The sequence below is a fragment of the Mastigoproctus giganteus genome, chromosome 1 (assembly GCF_048544385.1).
Source record: "Mastigoproctus giganteus isolate SK-2022 chromosome 1, ASM4854438v1, whole genome shotgun sequence".
Taxonomy (NCBI): domain Eukaryota; kingdom Metazoa; phylum Arthropoda; class Arachnida; order Uropygi; family Thelyphonidae; genus Mastigoproctus; species Mastigoproctus giganteus.
In genome coordinates, this window is record NC_143575.1 from 109,139,782 (window position 1) to 109,162,205 (window position 22,424).

The window sequence follows — 22,424 nt, forward strand, 5'->3', positions numbered from 1 at the left end:
CTTTAGTGACTTGATCACAAACTACTTCATATCTGCCATTGGCCTCTGCATCACCTGATAATTTATATTTATATTGGGCCGACCGGGCTAGCCGAGTGGGTTAAGTACCTACCCGGCAACCCAAAGGTCGCGGGTTCGATTCCCGCCTCGGGCTTGGATCAAAGTACTGCAAAAACCTTGGGAGGTGCAATATGGCCACAGAAGCCGATGCGCCAACAACTACCAAATCAAAAAAAAAAAAAATAAATAAAATAATTTATATTCTTCTCATGTATATTTCTTCTATGCAATGAGTGTTATTAGTTCATCTGACATCCATTTAGATATAATATAGCAGTATTTTATGGTATGAAAGGCCTGGTAGCTTCTATGATTATTTCCTTGATTGCTTCCCATTTAGAATTTGCTGATGGTAACATCATGGTCAGACTGCATAGAATTTAAAAATTGTCTGATGCCACTGTAGTCACCTTTACGAAAGCAGACACCCTACCCTTTTACCCTTGATGGTAGTTACATCTTTGAATAAATTCCATATCAATACACTGTGATCACTGCCACATAGGCACAGTTGTTTTATTGAAATACATACTTGAAATCAGTATAATATTTTTCCCTTTTCTTGGAATATGCAACACTGTTGTGCAATCAATGTTGTACCTAAACAAGTTAGACTTCTCTTGTCTGTTTTCGGTGGCAACAAACTTGAGCAGAAGCTGCAGCTTATTTTTTTTATAATATACCAACATATAACATTGTTTTTTCAAATCCTTTACTTAGTAACTATCAGAAAACCAGTTATCAGCAGTAATATTATGTCCAGTCTTGAAGATAGGTTATGCAAGCCTCTTCACAACATCTACTGATTTTTTGCTAAAGCATTAGAGACTTTTGGGCTGTTTTGCTACTTTAATTTCAAGGTCTGGTGTGTATAAATCTTTTTTGTCATTCATGCAAAAATTTTTATGTCATGCTAATTAGGCTTTCAGGGAATATAGTGCCTAAATCCATTATTTCCCACGAATATGACTATCATTTCATCTATCGTCTCATTTTTCCCCAAGGAATAACAAGCTATGCATTTTGATAAATTTTGTAATTTACTTCCCTCACAGTTGCCAACTTGTCCAACTTGAGGCGGTCTCCACGGGTTGTTGAATTGTATGCAATTACAGCAGACTCTTGATTTACTGGGATCGAATTAACTGGGACACTTCGAGACTCCAAAGTGGAAAAAAAAAATATATATATATATATATATATATATCTGCCAGAAATCATAAAAAAGTAATGAATAAGCAACAAGAAGCAGCATTAAGTCATGATTGGGAGATGAATGCACCTGTTATTCCACAACCCCTGCTGTCTGATGGTGCCTCCATATCCAGGTGGGCAGGAGCAGCAGTGCGTAGCACATGCTTCTTGATTAGACCGGGGTTCGAGCCCGTGACCACCAAATACGGAGGATGCGGAAAGGTCAGGGAATGACCACCGCGTATCCCCGGAGCAATATGGCCTTAATTGCTAATGCTCCTAAAAAAAAAAAACCAAATAACAACAACAACAACAACCCCTGCTGTCTTCACATCTGCTGCTCAAAAAAGCAGTAGAAAAAGAACAAATGTTTAGTTTGTTTTAGTGCGTTGCATGGATTGTTGTTTCATTGCACCACAAAAAGACAAATTTTGTTTCGTTATATGTGAAGCGTGTCAATTTTTTTATAGTAAATATTTTTTTTTGTTTAGAAATTGCAACAATTGATGGGTAAAAGCAAGAGAGTTGTGCTTTTAATTGAAAAAAACTTTAAATTATTCAAAAGTTCGAAAATGGTGTGGTAAGTTGTTCCGTTTTTTTATCTGTCGCCATATTTTTTAGGTACTTTGCCAAACATTTTTCGATATTTTTGGATTAACCAGAAAATCATTATCTGGGATTTTATTTTTACCATCTATCCCGGAAAATCGAGAGTCTACTGCATGAAGGAATTTGAACCTTCACAGAGGCATTATCAATTGGAACAATTCTACACCCGTTCCATTTGTTCCCCATGTGGTTCCCTAAATTTTGCTGATTACTGTATGTATTTTGGCCAAATAAAGTAGCTCAAAAAATGCCTTTAGTTCTCTAATGTCCATTGTTTTGCACATCTATGGGGGCTGTAATTGCCTTGTATGGATTCTAGATATGCCAAGAATCCATATTTATTTATTAGTGTATGGTAATACTATATTCTGTTTCATCATCAGTGAAACAGTTCCATGCATCATGCTCTGTTTTTGCATGTCTGCCTTCTTTCCTCACTAATGGCAATAAGGACATTATATTTTTTGGTTGTTTTCTTTCCTTCTTAGAGAAGATTTGGTTTTTTTGTCTTTTCCAACAAAAAAAATTTATCTTTGCCATTGATGGTATCTTCACTGCTGTAAGCATCTTGTTCCATTTTAGAGTTTCCAGAATATGTTCATACAAAGTCAACATCTATCTCACTTTCTTCATCAGAATCATATATATTTCATTGTCATTCTTTGAATCATCTGTCTTTAAAAAAAAAGTTGCTTCAGCAATGTTATTTCTTATTCTTATTATTACTAGCCATATAGTGCAAGGAAGCCTGAGGCTTATGCTACACTAGCTAAATTAAATTTCCGAGTTACCCTGAGAGAGAGAGAGAGAGAGAGAGAGAGAGTCAGAAGTAGAAGGGAATCACCAAGAAAGAGAAGAAAGATGATATCCAGCTCAGGACTTGTGCAGAACTTAAGCCTTACCAACATTTGTTCCAATCACCCCTCTGCACTCGCTCCAGCAGCTTCACATCCTTCCCAAAATGAGGTCTCCAGACCTGTACAGTATTCAGGGTGTGGTCCGACCATAACAAGGTGACAATCGTCCCCTTATCCCTGCTAGCAAAATTCCTGTATGTCATTAACAAGACACCATGAGCACTCTTGCAGCTTTTTTGCACTGTTCAGAAAACTTCATATATGATTGCACAATTATCCCCAGATCCTTTTCATGTAGTATTTCATATAGTGTTTGTGTAGTATTAGTGCAGGGGTTGTTGCTCATCCGACCTCTTAGTCTAGGGACCTGTTTTCGCACAAAAACCTGTAGTTTGCTGTACAGCACCATGAAGAGGCAGGATGGGCAGTAGGGAGTGTAAAGCACTGGTGGGACAAACACTGTGGCATCCAAAATTGAGGCAGAAAGGAGTGGGACAACAGGAAGTGGAGGGGGAGTTAAAGTGGTGAAGAGAAAGAGAGGGGCAAAAGTGAAGGCACCCACCTGGTTGAAATGGAGGGCAGAAGAGGGGCTCCAGGACTGGATGTCCATCCTGCCATGGGGTTGGGAGTGGGGTTACCCATGAGGGAAGGGAATGACCAACCCATATGGTACAAATGAAGGATAAGGGAAAGGGATCCCTATGTTGGTGCTCTATCCTACACTGGCCAGGGGGGGAGGGAATGTTGCCAGGGTTGGATAAATTATGACTTCTTCACTGTTATATGATCCTTACTCATATTTATAGAAACAAAAAATAATGACACTGTGTTGCAGTATTTGATACAAAAAGTGGAGTTTTGATGAACATTAAAAAGAAACTAACTGGTAGAGCTGTTGTAATAATATTTGTGGAAATTGTAGAGGATGGGTATACTCAAAGCCATATGAAGGCTCAGTCATACTTGTTTACACTTTGGAATTATGAAAGAAAATATCTCTTGTGTGTCTCACAGATACACCACCAACTTGTCCAGCTTGGGCAAGTTGGTGGTGTATCTCCAAAGGGTTAAAAGAATTATCAGTTCCTCTAACAAAAGTAGATAATTGAGCAGTGTCTGTTATGTTTGTGCTTTCATCAAATGCCAGTGAATGTTATTCACACTTTGAAATTTTAAAGTTTATTGAACATTTTGGAACATTTCATTAATGTCTTGATATTATTTTTTGAGATAAACTGATGTTTTTAAAAAGACATCTTTTCTGTACACAAAATATCAATAATTTCAGAAATACATTCTTTAATAAACTTTCCATCTAAGCATGTTTTTAATTTTTCAACTGTTTTAGAACTTAATGAAAATTTCCTTTAAAATGCTTTCTAGGTCTTAATTACATTGTGTTACCGCTTCATATTTTGAATTTTAGCTGTTAATATTTGTCCAAAAAATTTGTCAGTGGTAATTGAATATTTTGTTGTATTGTCTTTTGAGATATTCTTTACATACGGCTATTATCTCAGAGCAAATTTAAGCATCTTGGTTTATCTTTATATTCAATAAAAGAAATTGCCTGTCTGTATCTGTTGAAATGCTTGTCTCTATTATTGCAATGGCTAAATGATGCAAGGAAGTTGGCTTTTTCTGCATTTATCAAGAAAAAAAAAAAGAGCAAAAGCCATTCTTCATATGGATCCGGTTTCCCTTCTCTAATCCTTTTCTAGAACTTGTCTTAAGAGCTGTCTCCAGACCTGAACATAATGTTCTAAATGCAGTCTCACCATCGTCTTGTATAAAGGCATAATACTTGCATCCTTTCCCTACTTGCAGCGGTCCTATATAAAAACATGACACCATGTGCCTTCCTAGATGCTTGTTTATGTTGTGTGGAAAATTCCATGTCTGACTGAATTGCAATCCCTAAGCCTTTTTACCCTGAACCACATTTAACTTCACTCCCTGAGGCACACTATAGCCCCCAGCAACTTATGTGTCTCTAAACTCCCATAACACACACACACACACACACACACACACACACACACACACACACACACACACACACACACACACACACACACACACACACATTTCACTCCCTATAGCTTGTAAAAAACTTTTGGTGCCGAACCTCATGCTTAGTTCCATTAAACTTCATTTGCCAATTTTTCAGACCATTTTTGTGCAACCAATCTTAATCATTTTGAAGAAAAATGGCCTGGTTCTTGTCATTAACCACCTTCCTACTTTTAAATCAGCAGCAAACTTTGATAACTTTGCCTGCTCTCTCTCTCTCTCTCTCTCTCTCTCCCCCTCTCTCTCCCCCCCCCCAATATCATTAAGGAAGATAAGAAAACAGAAGTGGCCCCAACACTGATCTCTGAGGGATTCCATTCCAAGGATGTCTTTTATGACTGCACTCTGTCTGTTTCCTGTCTTTTAGGCAGCCCTTTATCCAACGAAGGAACTTGCCATTAATCTTACTTTGCTCCAGTTTATATAATAGCCTTTTATGGGAAAACTGTATCAAAAGTTTTATTGAAGTCAAGGCAGATAATGTCAGAATTGTTTCTTGCATCCAACTGTTTTATGACTTCATAATAATTAGCTAGATTGGTTAAGCAAGACTTCCCCATCACAAACCTATCCTATTATCCATTAAGGATACCATTCCTACAAAGATGGCTTTGCATTATATCCTTAATCAGAGACTCCATGGTCTTACTTACCATAAAGTCAGACTCACTGATCTGTAGTTACCCATTCTGTTTTTCACACCTCCTTTGTGGATTGGAAAGGTGTTAAGGCTTTTGGGGGTAACATCTTCACTTCTGTGTATGTTGCAATTTATTGTTTCCCTGTTCAAGTGGTATGATAGTTGATTGTTGAGCCATTCTATTCACTATCCACGATTTAGTAAAAATAGTTGAGGAGCTTTGTTTTAAAAAAAAAACAAGCATATATACTGAATGCAGCATCTGCACACTGAAAACTTGCTCATGATGCACCTGCACCCCACAGCACTGCACTATGATGTGAAACATTGATATTTAACCTTTACATACATCTGTGCTGTAGATTGTTTCATTTATGATATCACATCCCCATCATGACACTGGGAATGCAGGGTGCCAAAAAGGGCCAATTGTGGCCTAGCTATATTCAAAGTGTTACTTCCTTTCAAGGCGCCTCTGTAGCCAGGTGGGAAGGAGCAGCAGTGCGTAGCACACTCTTCTTGATTAGACTGGGGTTCGAGCCCGTCACCACCAAATACGGAGGATGCGGAAAGGTCAGGGAATGACCACCGCATATTGTGGAGCAATATGGCCTTAGTTGCTAATGTTCCTAAAAACCAAATAACAAACAACAACAACAACTTGCTTTCAGTGCAAGTGCAGCATGAAGTATTATAGGTCAACGTTGAGCAATGGATGCAACCCAGTTACAGGTCATAGAATTATTCATAAACAAGAATTGATTTTACTCTGACAAGCCATTTTATCAGCATTAATTTAAAATGCATGTGGGCCAGATACATTTATTCATACAGGCCAGGAGTCGCCTACCCCTTTGATTGTTGGAGCTCACTGAGCTCCAACAATCAAAAAATCCAGTTAATGGCCTGCTGCTAGAGACAGCATATTGATGCGAGAGGAATGCAGTCAAACAGAGGCTACAACTTAGTTGAATGACAGTGCAGTGTTATTTAGAGGAGTACATAAGAACACATAATGTGTTGAATTCTGTTATGGTTGATATATAGCAGCAGTAGACAACCTCACTGGGTTCCACTCTTTTGTCAACTAAAACAAACAAGCGGCTGTGGGTATATGTGTTCACATGATGTGTACACCCAGAGGTTCGCTCACATGCACGATATTACTCTGTGGTGTTTATGTTCTTGGTATGGATCATATTTGTTTTGCATTAGGTTGTGTTGTTCTCCAGCCTCTTAGCTGTTGGTCTCAGCAACCAATGAGAGCTATCCCAGAATCCATCCCTAACCACAAGGAGGTTGACCCGATCTATTATCTTTGACGGAGCCTTCTCTAGACAAGAAGCTTTGGGTACAGTAAGCATAGGAACCAACACCAACACTGGACATTTGAAAAGTGGCAAAAGGTCATCTGGCCAAATGAATTCTATTCACATGTTGGAAGTACTAGGGCAAAATGATTTGTTTTAAAAAATAATTAAAAATATGATTTTAATATAAAAAACGGATTTTTCATAATCCTGTATAATAGATTGAAAATAAAGGCAGTATCAAAAGGTGAACAAATTTGAATTCTTGCTAATTTTTAAGATTATAAATGGAACACCTTTTTCTGAATGCATGTGTGATCTTTAAGAAACATCAACTGGTTATGGGTTAACAACAAGTGGAGAAATGCTGTCAGGACTTGGAGATTTCTTGACATCATGGTCTTTCTCTCAAAAATCTAAGGGGAGGCATTGAATAGAATGTGTTCATTGTTTAAGAATAGATTTATCAAGATCATTTATGTAAGAGTTAGAGGTAAAGCAAGATGATAATAAGTCACTTTTTTATAAAGGAAGATGCAATAGAACCACCCTGATCTAACAGAAGTGGAGATATTGATGGTTTGACTACCAGTGGGACAAGAATTGATGGTTTGACTACCAGTGGGACAAGAATTGAAAGTGTGAGACAGTGAGTTAATGAAAGATGAAAATAGCATTTTTTTTTTTTTTTTTTTTCAAATAATGTTCCATTGTCGTGTCTACAATGTAAATTTTACACCACTGAAACAAAACTGCTGACTTTTAAAAGATAGTATATCATGCTTATTTTTGCTTTAGAATATGTGGCCAAGACAAATCATGAGAGACCCCACGTTGTCTGCCATGCATGTATTGAAAATTTGAGAAAATCCTTATTAATGAAATTAAATTAACAAAATTAAACCTAAAGCGTTTAGAGCATAAGCCTCAAGCTATGGAAGAGTCTAGACTATGTATAAATATAGTGCAAGCGCATCAGAAATACACAGCTATATCTGAATAAATCAGAATATTAGTAAAACGGCATCGTTTTAAGTTATATCTCATGTTGTGAATACCTTCACAACGAGTTGCCATGATATTGCACTACTTCGAATAAGTAACGCTTCACCTAAGGAGAAGACTAATGTTACTTATTCTCAGATGTCTAGACTCTTCCATAGCTTGAGGCTTATGCCCTAAACGCTTTAGAGTCTAAATACATGATACACCATCAGGCATCTCTCATATTGTGGAGTTATACTTCATAACCGTTTTGCTATCATTGCATCACTCGGGTACCTATCCACCCAACGAAGAAGGGCCAAACAGCCCTGAAACGGTGCCGTCTGGGTGGTGGTATCCATCTGAGAATAAGTAACATTAGTCTTCTCCTTAGGTGAAGCGTTACTTATTCGAAGTAGTGCAATATCATGGCAACTCATTGTGAAGGTATTCACAATATAAGATATAACTTAAAACGATGCCGTTTTACTAATATTCTGATTTATTCAGAATATTAGAAGGTATAGCTATGTTTTTCTGATGCGCTTGCACTATATTTATACAAAATTAAACCATAAAAAGGGAAAGACATCCACACTAAACTACAAAAATATAATAAAATGAACAGAGTGATTAAATGCCACTTCAGGAAAACAAATGACAACTGAAACAAAATTAATATTGCACAACATCACTTCAAAATCAGCCTCTTCTGCAGTTGTGAGACCTGGGTAATAAATAAGAAAGATGCTCAAAAACTAGAAACAGCACAAATGAGATTTCTAAGACCATTATTAGGCTTTACAAGGCTAGCATCAAAGAAATACAGATATCCAAGAGAAATCAAAAGTAGATAATATAGTAAATGACATAAAACTGTATTAAAAAAAAATGGATCAGTCACATAGAAAGAATGAACCCAAACCGAATCCCAAAATTAGCATTTAACTACAAACTAACAGGCAAGAGAGATGTGGGCCGACCAAGACAATGATGGTGCGATCAAGACCACCTCCAAGAGCTACAGTGGAACAGGTCTTAAAAGACGTAAGCTGGATCAAGTTCATGATGATGATGAAGAACCCATAACCAGTTGATTTTTGTTAATTCTTTACTTAAATAAGAAGATCACATATCAGATTGCTGTTTTTCGATTGATGTGCAATATTAGAGGATATAGCACAAAGAAATAAAGCTGCATTAATATTTTCTAATCTGCTATCAGCTTTTTGTCCACCTCCTTCCCCAATAAACAAACAGAGTGAAGATGTACCAGTTCAGCTGAACCTTAGAATTTTGATACTTCTGGTAGAGACTCTAATTCTCTCCTATGTATTAATTAGAACACATACACACACTGGCCAAAAAAATACCAACCTTTGTTTCGAATAGCAGAAGGTGTGTGGCACCTGCTGCTGTGGATTCTATAAGGTGTTCTAGTGTAATTGTAACCATTCTTCCAGCAAAATATCAAGTAGCAGTGGCAAAGTTGAAGGATGAGGACCATCAACAAAATTGTTTTATCGACTAACAACAATGGCTTCCACAATTCATCTGAAAAGACCATTGGGATACACTTCTGTAGGAAACGGAACTCAGACCCAGAACTTCAACTGGACAATCAAGTAATTTCTGTAGTTTCTAGTATTTGCTTCCTATACATTCACACAGGAGGAATTCTTTTGGGAAGGTAATGCTAGAAGTTTATCAAGCTCTAACGGGGAGCTAAATGATTGTAATAACTGAGAGGAAAGTGGAGAAGAAATTGTCGAAGCTAAATGTAAAAAATACACCAGGGTGGATGGGGTCTATCCAGTTGTATTAAAAGAGGCAGAAAAATAGGTAAGTAAACTCTTAGCCACTATTATGAGAGCATTCCTGGATTCTGGGTAGGTACCTATGGACTGGGAACATGCAAATGTATCCCCAATATATAAAGGGAGATCAGAGGGAGACATGAATAGTCAATAGTGCTGTGAACTTAATTTCTATTCCAGGGAAAATATTGGAGTCACTGGTTAACGAAGTAATGCAGGAATGTCTTGACAGAAATTCAATTATTTTGCAATCACAGTATGGATTTGTTAAGGAGCAGTCTAATTTTATACTGTGATCCAATAATAAATGAGATTAACAAATGAGACTGGATGCAAACATTAATTTTGATCTCGTATACTGAGATTTGTGAAAAGTTTTTGATATCGCTGCACATGAAAGACTGCTTTAGAAATTGGAACAGTGTGGCATCAAGGAAGAGTTACTGCTATCCATAAAGGGATGGTTGAGTGGGAGTATATATTTGCAAGAATACTAGTTAGATGCATTCTGATGGCGACAAAAATACAAAAATTTGATGAATTTTATATCAAGTATGGTTTTACGTATATTACAAAAGATGGGTCAAATTTCTCAGTGCATTATATGTCTAAAAACATTGAATGATGATGCTATCCGACTTTCCTGACTGCAATGAAATTTGAACCAAAACCTCTAAAATCCAACTAAAAAATGGCAGAGTTTTTTCTGCTAAGTAAGATTTCCCGCATCATGTGAGATTGGACAGTACTGGAACATACTTTCAGGAATCCATGAAGGCTGGCAAAGCTTCATATGAAATAGCTTATTTAAGTGCGAAGCAAAAGAAACCTCATACCATTGGAGAAACTCTTGTAAAGCCTTGCATTCTGACTGTTGCCAAAATTTTACTTGGCGGAAACTGAGAAAAAAATACGGAATATATCCCTGTTTGATTCTATGGTGATGCGGTGAATGGATGAATTGTCTGAGGTTATCAAACTTAATTTTGCAAAAGATCAAATCATTGCCCCCTTTTTGCTATTAGTAGTGAAGAATCTGCTAATGCAGGAAATTGTGCACACCTAATTGTTTATGCATGATATGTATCTCACAGTACTGTGGAAGAAGAATTTTTTTTCTCGTGTCTTGGAACCACTACTAAAGCTAATGATATCATTGAAGCTGTTTCAGAATTTTTCAAAATGAATAACCTGGATTGGGAGAAGGAGTGTGTGTACTGAAGGTGCTCCAGCAATGCTAGACTCATGATTGAGATTTTTGGCAAAAATTAAGGGGGGAAAAAAAAACCCATCTGTTTTTGGGATGCAATGCATCCTTTACTCATGTGTTGGCTTAAAACTCTGCCCAGTGATATATGTGAAGATCTCAACTTCTGCATCAAGTTAGTGAATTATGTGAAAAACAGTGCATTAAGCACAAGATAAATTTTCTTTGCTTTGTAAAGATTCGAATGCTGACCACAAAGTTATTCTGTTCTATACTGAGGTTTGTTGGTTATCGAAGGGAAATATGCTTGTTCGAGTTTATGAGCCGAAGGAAGCAATCACCCTATTTTTAGAATATCAAGACAAAGACCAACTACTTCACACCTTCAAAAATGAAAGCTTTCAGCTGAGCTTGGCATACTTGGCAGATGTATTTGACACTTTGAACACATTAAATCTGAAATGACAAGGGGTGAATACCACCATCATGGCCCATTTTGATGTATTGCAGGCATTTAGAGTCAAAATTGAATTGTGAATGCTGAAATGCTTAAAGATAAAGCATAGTGTAGTGACCTACATTGTGCTTTATCTTCTACAGCACTCAACATAGAAAAAGCTTATGGCATATAAACAAGCCCAACGCTCGCACTAATAACAATATGTATGTTTGGAAATATTTAAATATGAATTTTTTTTTATATATTAACAGTTGTTTTGATTTGCTTTGAAACCCCTCAGTGATAATAAATTTTCACATTTTGAACAATATTAGGGTGTAAGATTTTTATGTTAGTTGAAAGGGGGCCATGATTCAAAAAGGTTGAGTGTTTGGTTTGAGTGCTTAATGTAGATGGGTTGGCAGTGTGGTTAATCACAGTAATCAGGGTATGCTATTGCAACAAGATCTAGGAAAATGGGCTGAGAAATGGCAATTGAAGTTTTTGACGAATTCAAGGTACTGTACTTTATATGGGGAGCAGCAATCCCAGTTTAACATACCAGATATGTGGTACCACACTTGTGGCAGTGGAGATTGAAAATGAGCTGGGGTAATTGTGCAGACAGACTACCAGGACAACTCATGGGATCAATGATATACAGGAATTTTGCTATCAGTGATAGGGAGGTAATTATTCCTTTGTATAAGGCTACATCTTGAATATTGCATACTGGTTTGGAAGCTTCATTTTAGGAAGAATGTGGATCTGTTGGAATGAGTGCAGAGAAGATAAACAAGATTTGTGCGGGGAGCAAAAGCGTGCTCTTACCAGGAAAGGCCTCAGTTTTGTAAATTTTAGCATCTGGAGCAAGGCACCTGCGAGAAGTTCTGATTGAGGTATTTAAAGCTTTGAATAAATTGCATAAGATCTATTTTTATGAAATCCTTCATCTTGATTAGAATGCACATGAGGGGGCATAAATTTAAATTGAGGATGATGGTTTCAAGGTTAGATGTGCATAAATTGGCCTTCAGTCAGAGGGTGGTTAAATGTTGGAATAAACTCTTGGTGTTGTGTGGAGGTGGGTGGTTCAAACAAATTGAAAGTAGAATGAGACAAATTATTGGTGGGGATGGACAGGTGAAATGGGAAGTGTTTTTTTTTTTTTTTTTTTTTTTAATATATATCTTTTTGGCTGATGCTGTATAAGCTTGCTTTCTTGCATCATTTGTCACCACTACTACTACTACTACCGCCACATAATAATAATAATAATAATGTGTCTAAGTATATGATTTTAAAATTGTTTTGCTATTCTCCTCACCTTTTCTAGTATTTTTAACAAAATACTGTTTTTCCTTTGCCTTCTGTCGATGTCAATCTCTTCAGGAGAAAGCTACAAGGCGGCTTTCTCCTGAAGAGATGGACATTGACAATCAACTTTTTCTTTTTTCCTTCTTCCCCAGTATTTACATAATTCTTTATATGCGTTACACAACCTGTATCTTCATTTCTTTACTTGAACTCTATTTTATTTTCCCTAAATTTATTGTTTTAGCTTGTTGACAGCTTGAAGCTAATAAAAACTTCAAAATTCTAGCCAAAATCTGCCATTCTGAAGTTTTCATTTATGAAATTTTCTTCCACTCATTCTGTTCTTCATTTTGTGAAAACTGTGTGTAAAGTGACATACTGTCTCTTTATTTTTTTTTGGAGTTTTTTCCCGATAATTCTCTATACTTTATATATAGGCAGATGTAATTTTCTTGAAAATTGGTATTATTTTTTACAAATTTCATTTCTTGTTTGGCAAAAATTAAAAAATAGTGTATTGTAAATTTAAATATTATGAATTTAATAAAAGTTGAGTGAACTATTCAAAGTGTTATTCTACTTTCTTTAATTTAACTGCAGAATAAAAAGTTTCTACCTCATACAACATGAAGTATGAAGTCATAACATTTGACAGTGTTATGACTTTTTAACGGTAGTTAAATCCTTTCTGGAACATTTTTCAAGTGTGGGCTCCGAGGAGTATGTACAATGGTTGTTTGATAAGTCTCCAGCCTAGCAGCATACTGGTTGCGTGGCCAACCGCCTCCCCCAGCTGCCAGCTAAGGACCAAAGAAGAAGAAGAAGAAGAAGCATATGAGAAGTTATTATCTTATGTTCACTTTACACTAGTTTTTGATGTAGTTTCCTTGTAACTCAGTGCACTTTTTTCAGCAATATTTCTAGTTCATGATCCCAGTATTGAACACTGAAAGGACAGAATTCATGGGATACCTAGTTCCTGGACAATGTGACGCTGTCACCCCTCTTGGTAGTGGATGAACCCATCGCTTGGCAGGTATGTATATAGGTACACTGCATTCACATAGGCGGTAATTCGATGTCAGTTGTGAGTGGATAAATGTTGTGAGTTAACTGACTTTGAAAGGGGTAATAGTGAGTTCCTGACGCATGGGTCACTCTATCATGGAGATGGTACAGAAATTGCACTATCCCTGTTCGACAGTATCAAGAGCGTATCGAGAATATGCCATTTCTGCAATAACATCTCATCATGGACAGTGCTGTGGGCAGAGAAAGGTGGTGGATGAATGTTGGCATCAACATCTGACTCGCATTATTTCAGCTAACTGGAGAGTGACAATGGCACAAATCACCACCGACTTCAATGAGGGAGGTGTCTCCACCAAGGTGATTATTAGCCGCAATAGATTATGGGAGCTGCCAACCCACCAGAATCCCATTCCTAACACCACGACACACGACTGTACGCCTTAACTGGGGAAAGAACATCTGCACTTGACCTTGGATAATTGGAGACTCTTGGTCTGATGAGTCCTGTTTCCAGTTATTTTGAGCAGATGGGAGAGTGCGTATCTGGCAGAAAACGCACGAGGCTATGCACCCGTCATGTCAACAAGGAACTGTTCAGGCAGGTGGGTGGTTGATAATGGTCTGGGGTGTGTTCAACTGGCACACGTTGGGACCTCTGATAAGTCTAGATTTATCTCTGAACAGTCCAGGTTATGTCCATCCTTTCAGACCATCTGCATCTCTTCATGGTCATCATACACCAGTAGGGCAACGGACTCTTTTAGCAGGGCAGTGCACCTCCCCACAGAGCCATGGTGGCTAGAACATGGTTCAAAGAGCATTCTGCAGATTTTACCACCATGGAATGGCCTCCCCGTTCACAGATATGAACTCTGTGGAGCATCTTTGGGATGTCGTAGAAAGGTCCGTTCAAGCTTTGGATCCTCCACCCAGGAATGCGACGGAATTATGGACAGTGGTGTAGCAAGCATGGATGGAATTACCAGTGGAATGCTTATGTGAACTAGTGGACTCAATGCCTCACCATGTGACTGCCCTTATCTGCGTCAAAGGTGGGCCTACCCATTACTAGGTAGGTATCCCATGATTTCTGTCCACTCAGTATAGTCACTTTCTTGAAGGGTCTGAAAAAAAAAAAAGGAATGTGCGTCTGCTATCACCTCATCATCCAATCAAAATTTCCTTCCGGGCAAGTTAATTTTTAGTTTTGAGAATAGGTGGAAATCAGATGGGGCTAGATCTGGTGGGCGTGGCAACAATTCGTAGTAAGCATAATGAATTGCAATCATGGCAGCAGCTATTATATGAACAGGTGCATTGGTATGGTGAAACAAAACACCTTTAGTCAACCTTCCTGGGCTCTTTGATTACATCTGAACTTAGTTAAAAAGATGCAGTATTGTCCATTTATTGTTTGTTCCTTTGAAAGATAATCTACCGTTTTTATCCCCTTTGAGTCCTGATGGGACTAATTTGGCCTTCTCTGGAGCTGGTGAATCAGTCAAGACATGAGACCCATTGTCCAGAAACCCTTGTATACAGTACCTGATTCATTTAATAGAACGTTTTGTGCCCATTCAGTTGAGATGCCTATAGTTTTGTTGTATTATTTCTTTAACAGTTATTTGATGATCATCACCATGTTCGTGGGCTTTATTGATGGTTACTGGAATGGTATTAGTGTTGATGGCTGTCCACAGCATTGTTCATCTTTGATGCTGGTTCTGCTGTATTTAATTTTAACACACAATTTTTCAGTCTCATATGATGGGGCATATTCTCCCAGTGTATTTACCATTTCCTTGCTTGATAACTGTTTTTGTAAAGATATTTTATTGTGACTTTTATGCAGGCTTTCCATTTATGCAGGCTTGAACGTCACTGACACCAAAAAATAAGTGATGTTGTAAGTTATGAACCGTAACTTTTCATGCGTTTTTAGAAAGGTCCAAATTATTAAAAAAGACACTCATCAAATAACCCTCATATATAAGTTGTTAAAGATCATTTGAAATAACACTTCAAAGATGGTAACTTTGTCCATCTCATATCTGTGTTTTAAAGTGATTGTACACAGAGTTTATAATAGATTTCAGCATGAAAATGATTTTAAAATAGATTGCACCTGTCAACCATTGTCTGTTTTTGGCTTACAAAAATCACAGTTCTCTGGATATCAAAAAATGAAAGAATGAGATTTTTTTAATGAATTTTTTACATTTTTTAAAATTATTTCTGATTTTTTGACTTTTTTTTCCAAAATTTTTTACTTTTTCCCATTTTTTTGCACATTAAAAAACAATTCTGATTTGATTTTGAAATAATTTAACTTTAATATTTGTTAACCAAGTCAAAATAACAACAGATTAATATTTAAATATGCAAAATTTTAAAATTTTTTTCAAATTTTCATGAAGAAAACTTTTCAGGGCTCACATAGTGTTTATAAAAATTCCTGAAAGGGTTAATAAGTACTTTTCAGAAATATTCCAGTTTGTGAACTGAAGGCTTACTTTTATGCATAATTTTTTAAAACTTTAATTGATTTTAAGAAATTTAATTCATATATGAAATTTTAAGTTGACAGAGCTTGAACATATGTTTTTGAATTTTATTTTTCCTAGCCTCTTGATAAGAAGGTATACTACCAAGTGTCATGATATCCTTTTGAAGTGATATTTAGAAAGCATATATATATATATATATATATATATATATATATATATTAATTATTTATTACAAAATACATTGATATTTGCTTAATTATACAGGCACTCCCAGCTTACGTAATACTTGAATTACATAAATTCAACTTTACGTAAGTTTTTGCCAGCCGGTGAAAACTTAAAAATTGTGGAAACAAATTTTGCATACTGTAGGAATAAATGGAATAAATAAATAAATAATATTGTACAGATATCATAATGTGAACCCAATAACATTGTTTTTTTGGTAATTTGTTTCAAGATCTCAGAAGTAGAAATTTTTGCTATATGACCAGGCTATTTGTCTCTAAATTTTTATAATGCAGCACTACCCTTTCATTGTTATCATATGTTCTGTTATAAGAATCAGTTTTGAATGCCTTTGTTGATATTTTTCTAAAGCACATTTCTGGAGGTCACTACCATAAAACAATTTGCACTGTCCAGTTTATTGGGCTTTTTTGTTAGTTCAATAAATGGGTAGTAAACTCGGATCTTATTGCATTTGCTATAATACCGATAACTGGGATTGTGTGGGTTTATACGTTGTTATGGTGAAATGTTTCCCCTTCACTGAAATCTTTGATCATATAAAAAACATAAATAAACTTTCAGATTCTTCTCTTCATTCCTATTTACTTATTACAATGATGAAGGGAAAGCTACCAACGGAAAGTGCAATTGGTGGCAGTGCTAGGAAACAAAACTAAATTAATTTAGAAATGAAGATGAAAATGATTAAGAAGTAAGAAACAGGACAAAGTTTGTCATCTATGTGGGAATTAGGTCTTGCTGTTTCAACAGTGAATGCTATTTTAAAGAACAGTGCGCGTATAAAAAAACATGTTAAGGGATTAATGCATTTAAGATCAACAGTGATCACAAAACAGCGTTCAGGCACTGTATCTAAGATGGAAAAGTTATTAATAATATGGATGGAAAATCAGATTCAGAAGCAAGTGCCCCCGAGTCTAATGGCCATTCAAGCAAAAGCAAGAAGTATTTATGAAGATATTAAGGATAAGTATGGCGAACCCCTAACCAAGTTCATGGCAAGCAACAGGTGGTTTAATAGATTCAAGCATTGCACTGGTTTCCACAACGTTAAAGTATGCAGTGAAGTCACCAGTGCCGATTCTGCAGCAGCAAAGAAATTTTGTGATGTGTTGGCAGAAAAAGCCCCTTCTAAAATTCCACAGCTCTCAACCTCTGCAGAAGCATACTTATCAGCTGGAGACGTTGATTCTGGCAACGATGCTTGAAAGGTAAAACTTGCTTACGTTATTCCTGTCCCCTGTCTTTTTTTTTTTTTTTTTTTTAATTTTGAAATTTTTGTAATTGTACACTTTGTAATTTTGTACACTTTAGAAATTTTTCCTACACATGAGTTAAAAAGAATTGAATAAATAATTCTATTTACATGTTCATCAAACATTTCTTTTATGCTTCAACCAAATTCAGCAAGCATAGTTGTGAGTGCTGCATAAGCATTTAGGGAAATTCCGACTTACGTAAAATTCAATTTTTGTAGAGTTCCGCAGAACGCAACCCTGAAGTAATTTGAGGAGTGCCTGTATTTTAAAAAAAATTGCAGATATATAATTACATTTAGCCTGATTTTCTAGGAGATACTTATTTTTATTTTTAAGTACATACAAATTTATAAATATATTGGTTATTATGTATTTGTAATTTAATGGAGATATACAGCATGAAATTTCAAGTTTGTCTTTCCTTGAGATGTAAAAAGATATAAAGAACCACTGCAGATAAAAGAACCATTAAGCAGCAGTGATCACAGTGTATAGATTTGGGATTTACTTTAAGATGTATCTACCATCAAGAATAAAGGGAAGGGTTTTTGCTTTTGTAAAGGTGACAGCAGAGGTCTCAGACAATTTTTAAATTCACTATAGTGGGACCAACTGATGTTACCATCAGCAAATTCTAAATGGAATTAATCATTGAAGCTACTAGGCTTTTCATACAAACTAAGAAATAATCTTCAAGTTATAGGCCTAAATGGATGTCAGATGAACTAATAAGACTTATAGCAAAGAAGGAAAATGCATGAGTTGCATCTAAATTGTCAGGCGACACAGATATAAACTACTCTGTAATTAAGTCACAAAGGGGATGAGGAAGCGAAGGAAGATTGAGTGATTTGTCAATGGATGCAAAGAAGAACACTTAAGACTGCACTGCTTATGTAAACACCAGAAGAAAGGGGATGAATCATATTGATCTACTTGATATCAGTGGTTAGACTGTTGATAATCCTGCTCAGGGTGCCGAGTAGGATTTTGCATCTGTGTTCACAGATGAGGAATTCTATAAGGAAGGAGATACCGGAGAATATAAAACTATAATGCTAAATGATTTTGTAATAAGTGAGAGGAAAGTGCAAGAGGAATTATTGAAATTAAACATAAGAAAAGCTTATTGCATTTTGTCAAATTGTCCCCAGAAGACTTCATCTCTCATGGCAGCTTTGAAGGGTTTGTTAATGCTGACATCAATTGGTTGGAGCTGGGATGTCAAGCCTCCAGGTATGACGGCAAGTTTTGTTTTTTGCTCTGCAGCAATCTTCTTTGTGTTTTTTGTTGTGTGTGCCCTGAGCTGATCAAGCACCAATAGGGCAGGTTTGCGTAAGAGCCCACCTGGTCTCCTGCTCCAAACTTTCTCAAACCAGATCTTCATCCCATCCTGATCCATCCAACCCTTGTTGGATGGATCAGGATGGGATGAAGGAATGTCTTCTTTTGGCATTGTTTTGCGTTTGAAAATCAGCATAGGAGGCAGCTTGGTTCCGCCGGCACAACGAGCTAGTATAATGGCGCTTTTCATGTCCACTTGTCTTCACAGTTACAGTTTTCACCCCCTTCTTATCAACATTCCTGTTACTTGGGACATCAAATTGAAGGGGGACTTCGTCCATATTTGCAATCTGTCCCAACTCAAACTGATGTGTCTTCTGACATTGAATGACAAAATGATGAAATTCAAGGACCTTTTGCTCATAGCTTTCAGGCATCTTTTGGGCAAGTCTGGTGCGTGTACGCATGCTTAGTCCATTCCGTTTCGTGAACCTGAAGCACCAATTGTGTCCTCCTTTGAAATCAGTAACTTCTTTTTCATCAGCAATTCTTCTTGCCTCATGCTGAACCATCTTTGTGGACACATGAACTCCAATTGTCCTTTGTTCTTCAATCCATATCTTCAATTCCCTCTTTAAATCAGGCCATTTTGCTGACTTGCCTCTCATGGCCTTCTTCTGCCGTAGCGTTTTCAGTAGGGTTTCTTCTTCCCTCTCAGTTGGAGGAGTACCAAACTTATGTTCAGCAGCATGATTTCCATTCACTTTTGCAAACTGGATCACTTTTAACTTGAATTCAGCACTGTACGAAAATCTTTTCTGAGCCATTTCTGGGCAGAATGTGGCAAAATGTAACCTAATATACCGGTAACAAGTGCAAAACAATGAGCGCAAAGACAACAAGTGCGAAAAAGCGGGAAATGCAAGTAAAAAAATCTACAACCACTGTATAAGATGCACCCAATTTTTAGACCCCAAATTTTTCGAAAAAAGGTGCGTCTTATACATGGGGAAATACGGTAATTATCGAAGGAGCAGTAATTGAAAAGGTTGATTCATATACTTATCTTGGACAAGTCATTAGCTGTAATGATGATAAATGGCTGGAAGTCAAGAGAAGAATAAGTTTTGGATGGAATGCATTCAGGAAATATAGTCATACACTGAGGAGCAATATCCCAATTTGTCTGAAATGTAAAATAATGAACCAATGTGCACTCCCCACCAAGATATATGGAAGTAAAACTTGAGCACTCACCAAAAGAATGGAAGAGAAGCTGAAAAATACACAGTGAAGAATGGATCAAATTATATTAGGAATCTTACATATGAAGAGAAACACATGGATTAGGCAGCAAACATAAATAAAGGATATTCTTATCAAAACTAAAGAACTGCAACGGTCTTGGGCAGGACACGTGGCTCGAAGACATGATTGCAGATAGACTAAGAAAATAACAGAATTTCTCTTAGCTCCTCTTGGTACCCAAGAGGAGCTAAGAGAAAACCTGGAAGACAATGGAAATGGACAGATGAAATTCAAGAGTTCATGGATAGTAAATGGATTGGAATTGCACGAAACAGAAGGAACTGGAAAGTTGCTGGAGAGGCTTTCATCATGCACTGGATTGAAAATGGCTGATTGATGATGTTTGGGATTTTATAATAAAAGAAGAAGAAAAAAAAGGAAAGAAACTCCTCTTGTTTTCTTCCTTTCCGACAAATACTCGGTTTCTTACTTTTTGAAATTGAAATGTTAACAGCTATGTTGTTTTCACACAAGTTTCCTATACACAGAGGGTAAAAATTGAGAACCCATATTCCAATCCAGGACATCTAAAAAAAGGGTAGAGCATGATTCGTCTCGAACTGCATGTTAAAATGGATATATAGGAGCACGAAATTGAGCTTATTGAAGGAGCAGCATTTCGATCTATGGGGATTGACTGTAAATTCATCGACTATATGCTTTATTCAGAGTTCGTGCTTCACCCTTACTAGTAGATTGAAATCTGATGCTTAACTGGTACTAGTAGAGCTGGTACTAAACTGGTGTTAACAGATTCAAAAATATATCTTCCACTCAAGTCTACATATTGAAACAGATGCATGGTGATTTTAGTTATGGGGATGCTGACCAGGGCATTTACAGCTATGCCTTGAATCTGTTGGTACAAAGAATCACTGAACGTAATCACACTACCAGTCAGTTGTTCAGAGTAGTATGAATATCTACAGAGCAATGTTCTGCCCTTTAGCATTGAATCCCTCTAGCAATTGCCTGGCAAAAGTAACTGCTGGCTCTAACAGAATAGATTTGAATAGGAAGACTACATTAAAGTAAAGCGTGACTTTTTTAGATTTATTGAAGCACAAAAAGAACACTGTTGTTAACTGTGTACTTTGTTTTTCACAATGAGTGGATACAAATCCAACAGTATAGTTGGAAAACTCATATGTTCAGATGCACAACAAGCAAGAAGGAAGTAATGAAGTGCTTGGGGTGTTCATTTTGGATAATGAACCCACATATAGTAAAGTGGTTTAAAAAGTACACTTTTGCTTACTAATATTTTATTTTCCACAAAAGCATATATAAACAAGCTCCGACACCTTTGTCTCCAACTTTTTAATAACTTATGTGGAAATCTGAATACGTTCATAAATCTGCTAATCTTGTAAAAAAATGCAAAACTTTTTAAATGTAATCCGATCTATTCAGCATTACAGTACATCAACTCATATGCATGAGTAAGGCAACACTATCCTAGCCCTCACACAAAGAACTAAAAGTTTTTCATTGCTTATGACCAGAGTAAGGGTCACTGGATGAATGTGTTGTAAAATATGTTTGTGGATTAACAGAAACATTTTTGAATATGGGCTTAGCTACAGAGACCTTCCATTACCCAGCAGCCATAAGGTGAAAGCCTGTCCCATCTTGCTGAGGAAGTCATCACAGAGATACAATTTAAGGTGACAACTATTTGAAATGCTCATCAGTGACTCAACTTTGAGTGTAAGCAATGTGAAATCAATGTCAAGAGGACCTGGATATTGTCTTAATTGCAGAGTATGGTTTATATTAATCCCAGGGGCTCACATCTGATGAGTATGAGCTTGGCAGCACACCCAGGGTCCTGAGCTGGATATCATCATTCTTCTTCTTCTGGCTCTCTCTCTCTCTCTCTCTCTCTCTCTCTCTCTCTCTCTCTCAGGGTAACTCAGAATTTTTTTTTTTAGCTGGTGCAGCATAAGCCTCAGGCTTCCTTGCACTATATGGCTATAGTTATAATTATATACTGTGGTGTTGAATATGGCAGTTACAGCAGTGATTTTTTAAAGGAGATCTTGTCTGATCAGCTGCTATGAGTAGTTACAAAGGAACTGGATGCAAAAAATAATTTTGACATCATAACTTAGATTTCAGTGAAGCTTTTGGTATTATTCTACACAAAAAACTGCTATACAAATTGAGGCAGTACGACTTTTCAGGTAGGTTACTGCTAAAGGGATGGGTGAATATCAAGAGACAGGGAGTGGTTATTAATAGCCACTGCTCTTCTGGGTTTAATGTTATTAGT

The 22,424-nt window shown here is 36.7% G+C and overlaps 1 protein-coding gene across 1 annotated transcript in view; it reads left to right on the forward strand.

The window, feature by feature from the left end:
• The window catches only part of LOC150091095 (uncharacterized), a 334,378-nt gene that overhangs the window by 23,161 nt on the left and 288,793 nt on the right, over positions 1 to 22,424 (forward strand). The window contains exon 3 of the mRNA XM_090374226.1: positions 16,164 to 16,198. Within this exon, the coding sequence (XP_090230352.1) occupies positions 16,164 to 16,198 (35 nt within the window). The remainder of the gene's footprint in view (positions 1 to 16,163; positions 16,199 to 22,424) is intronic.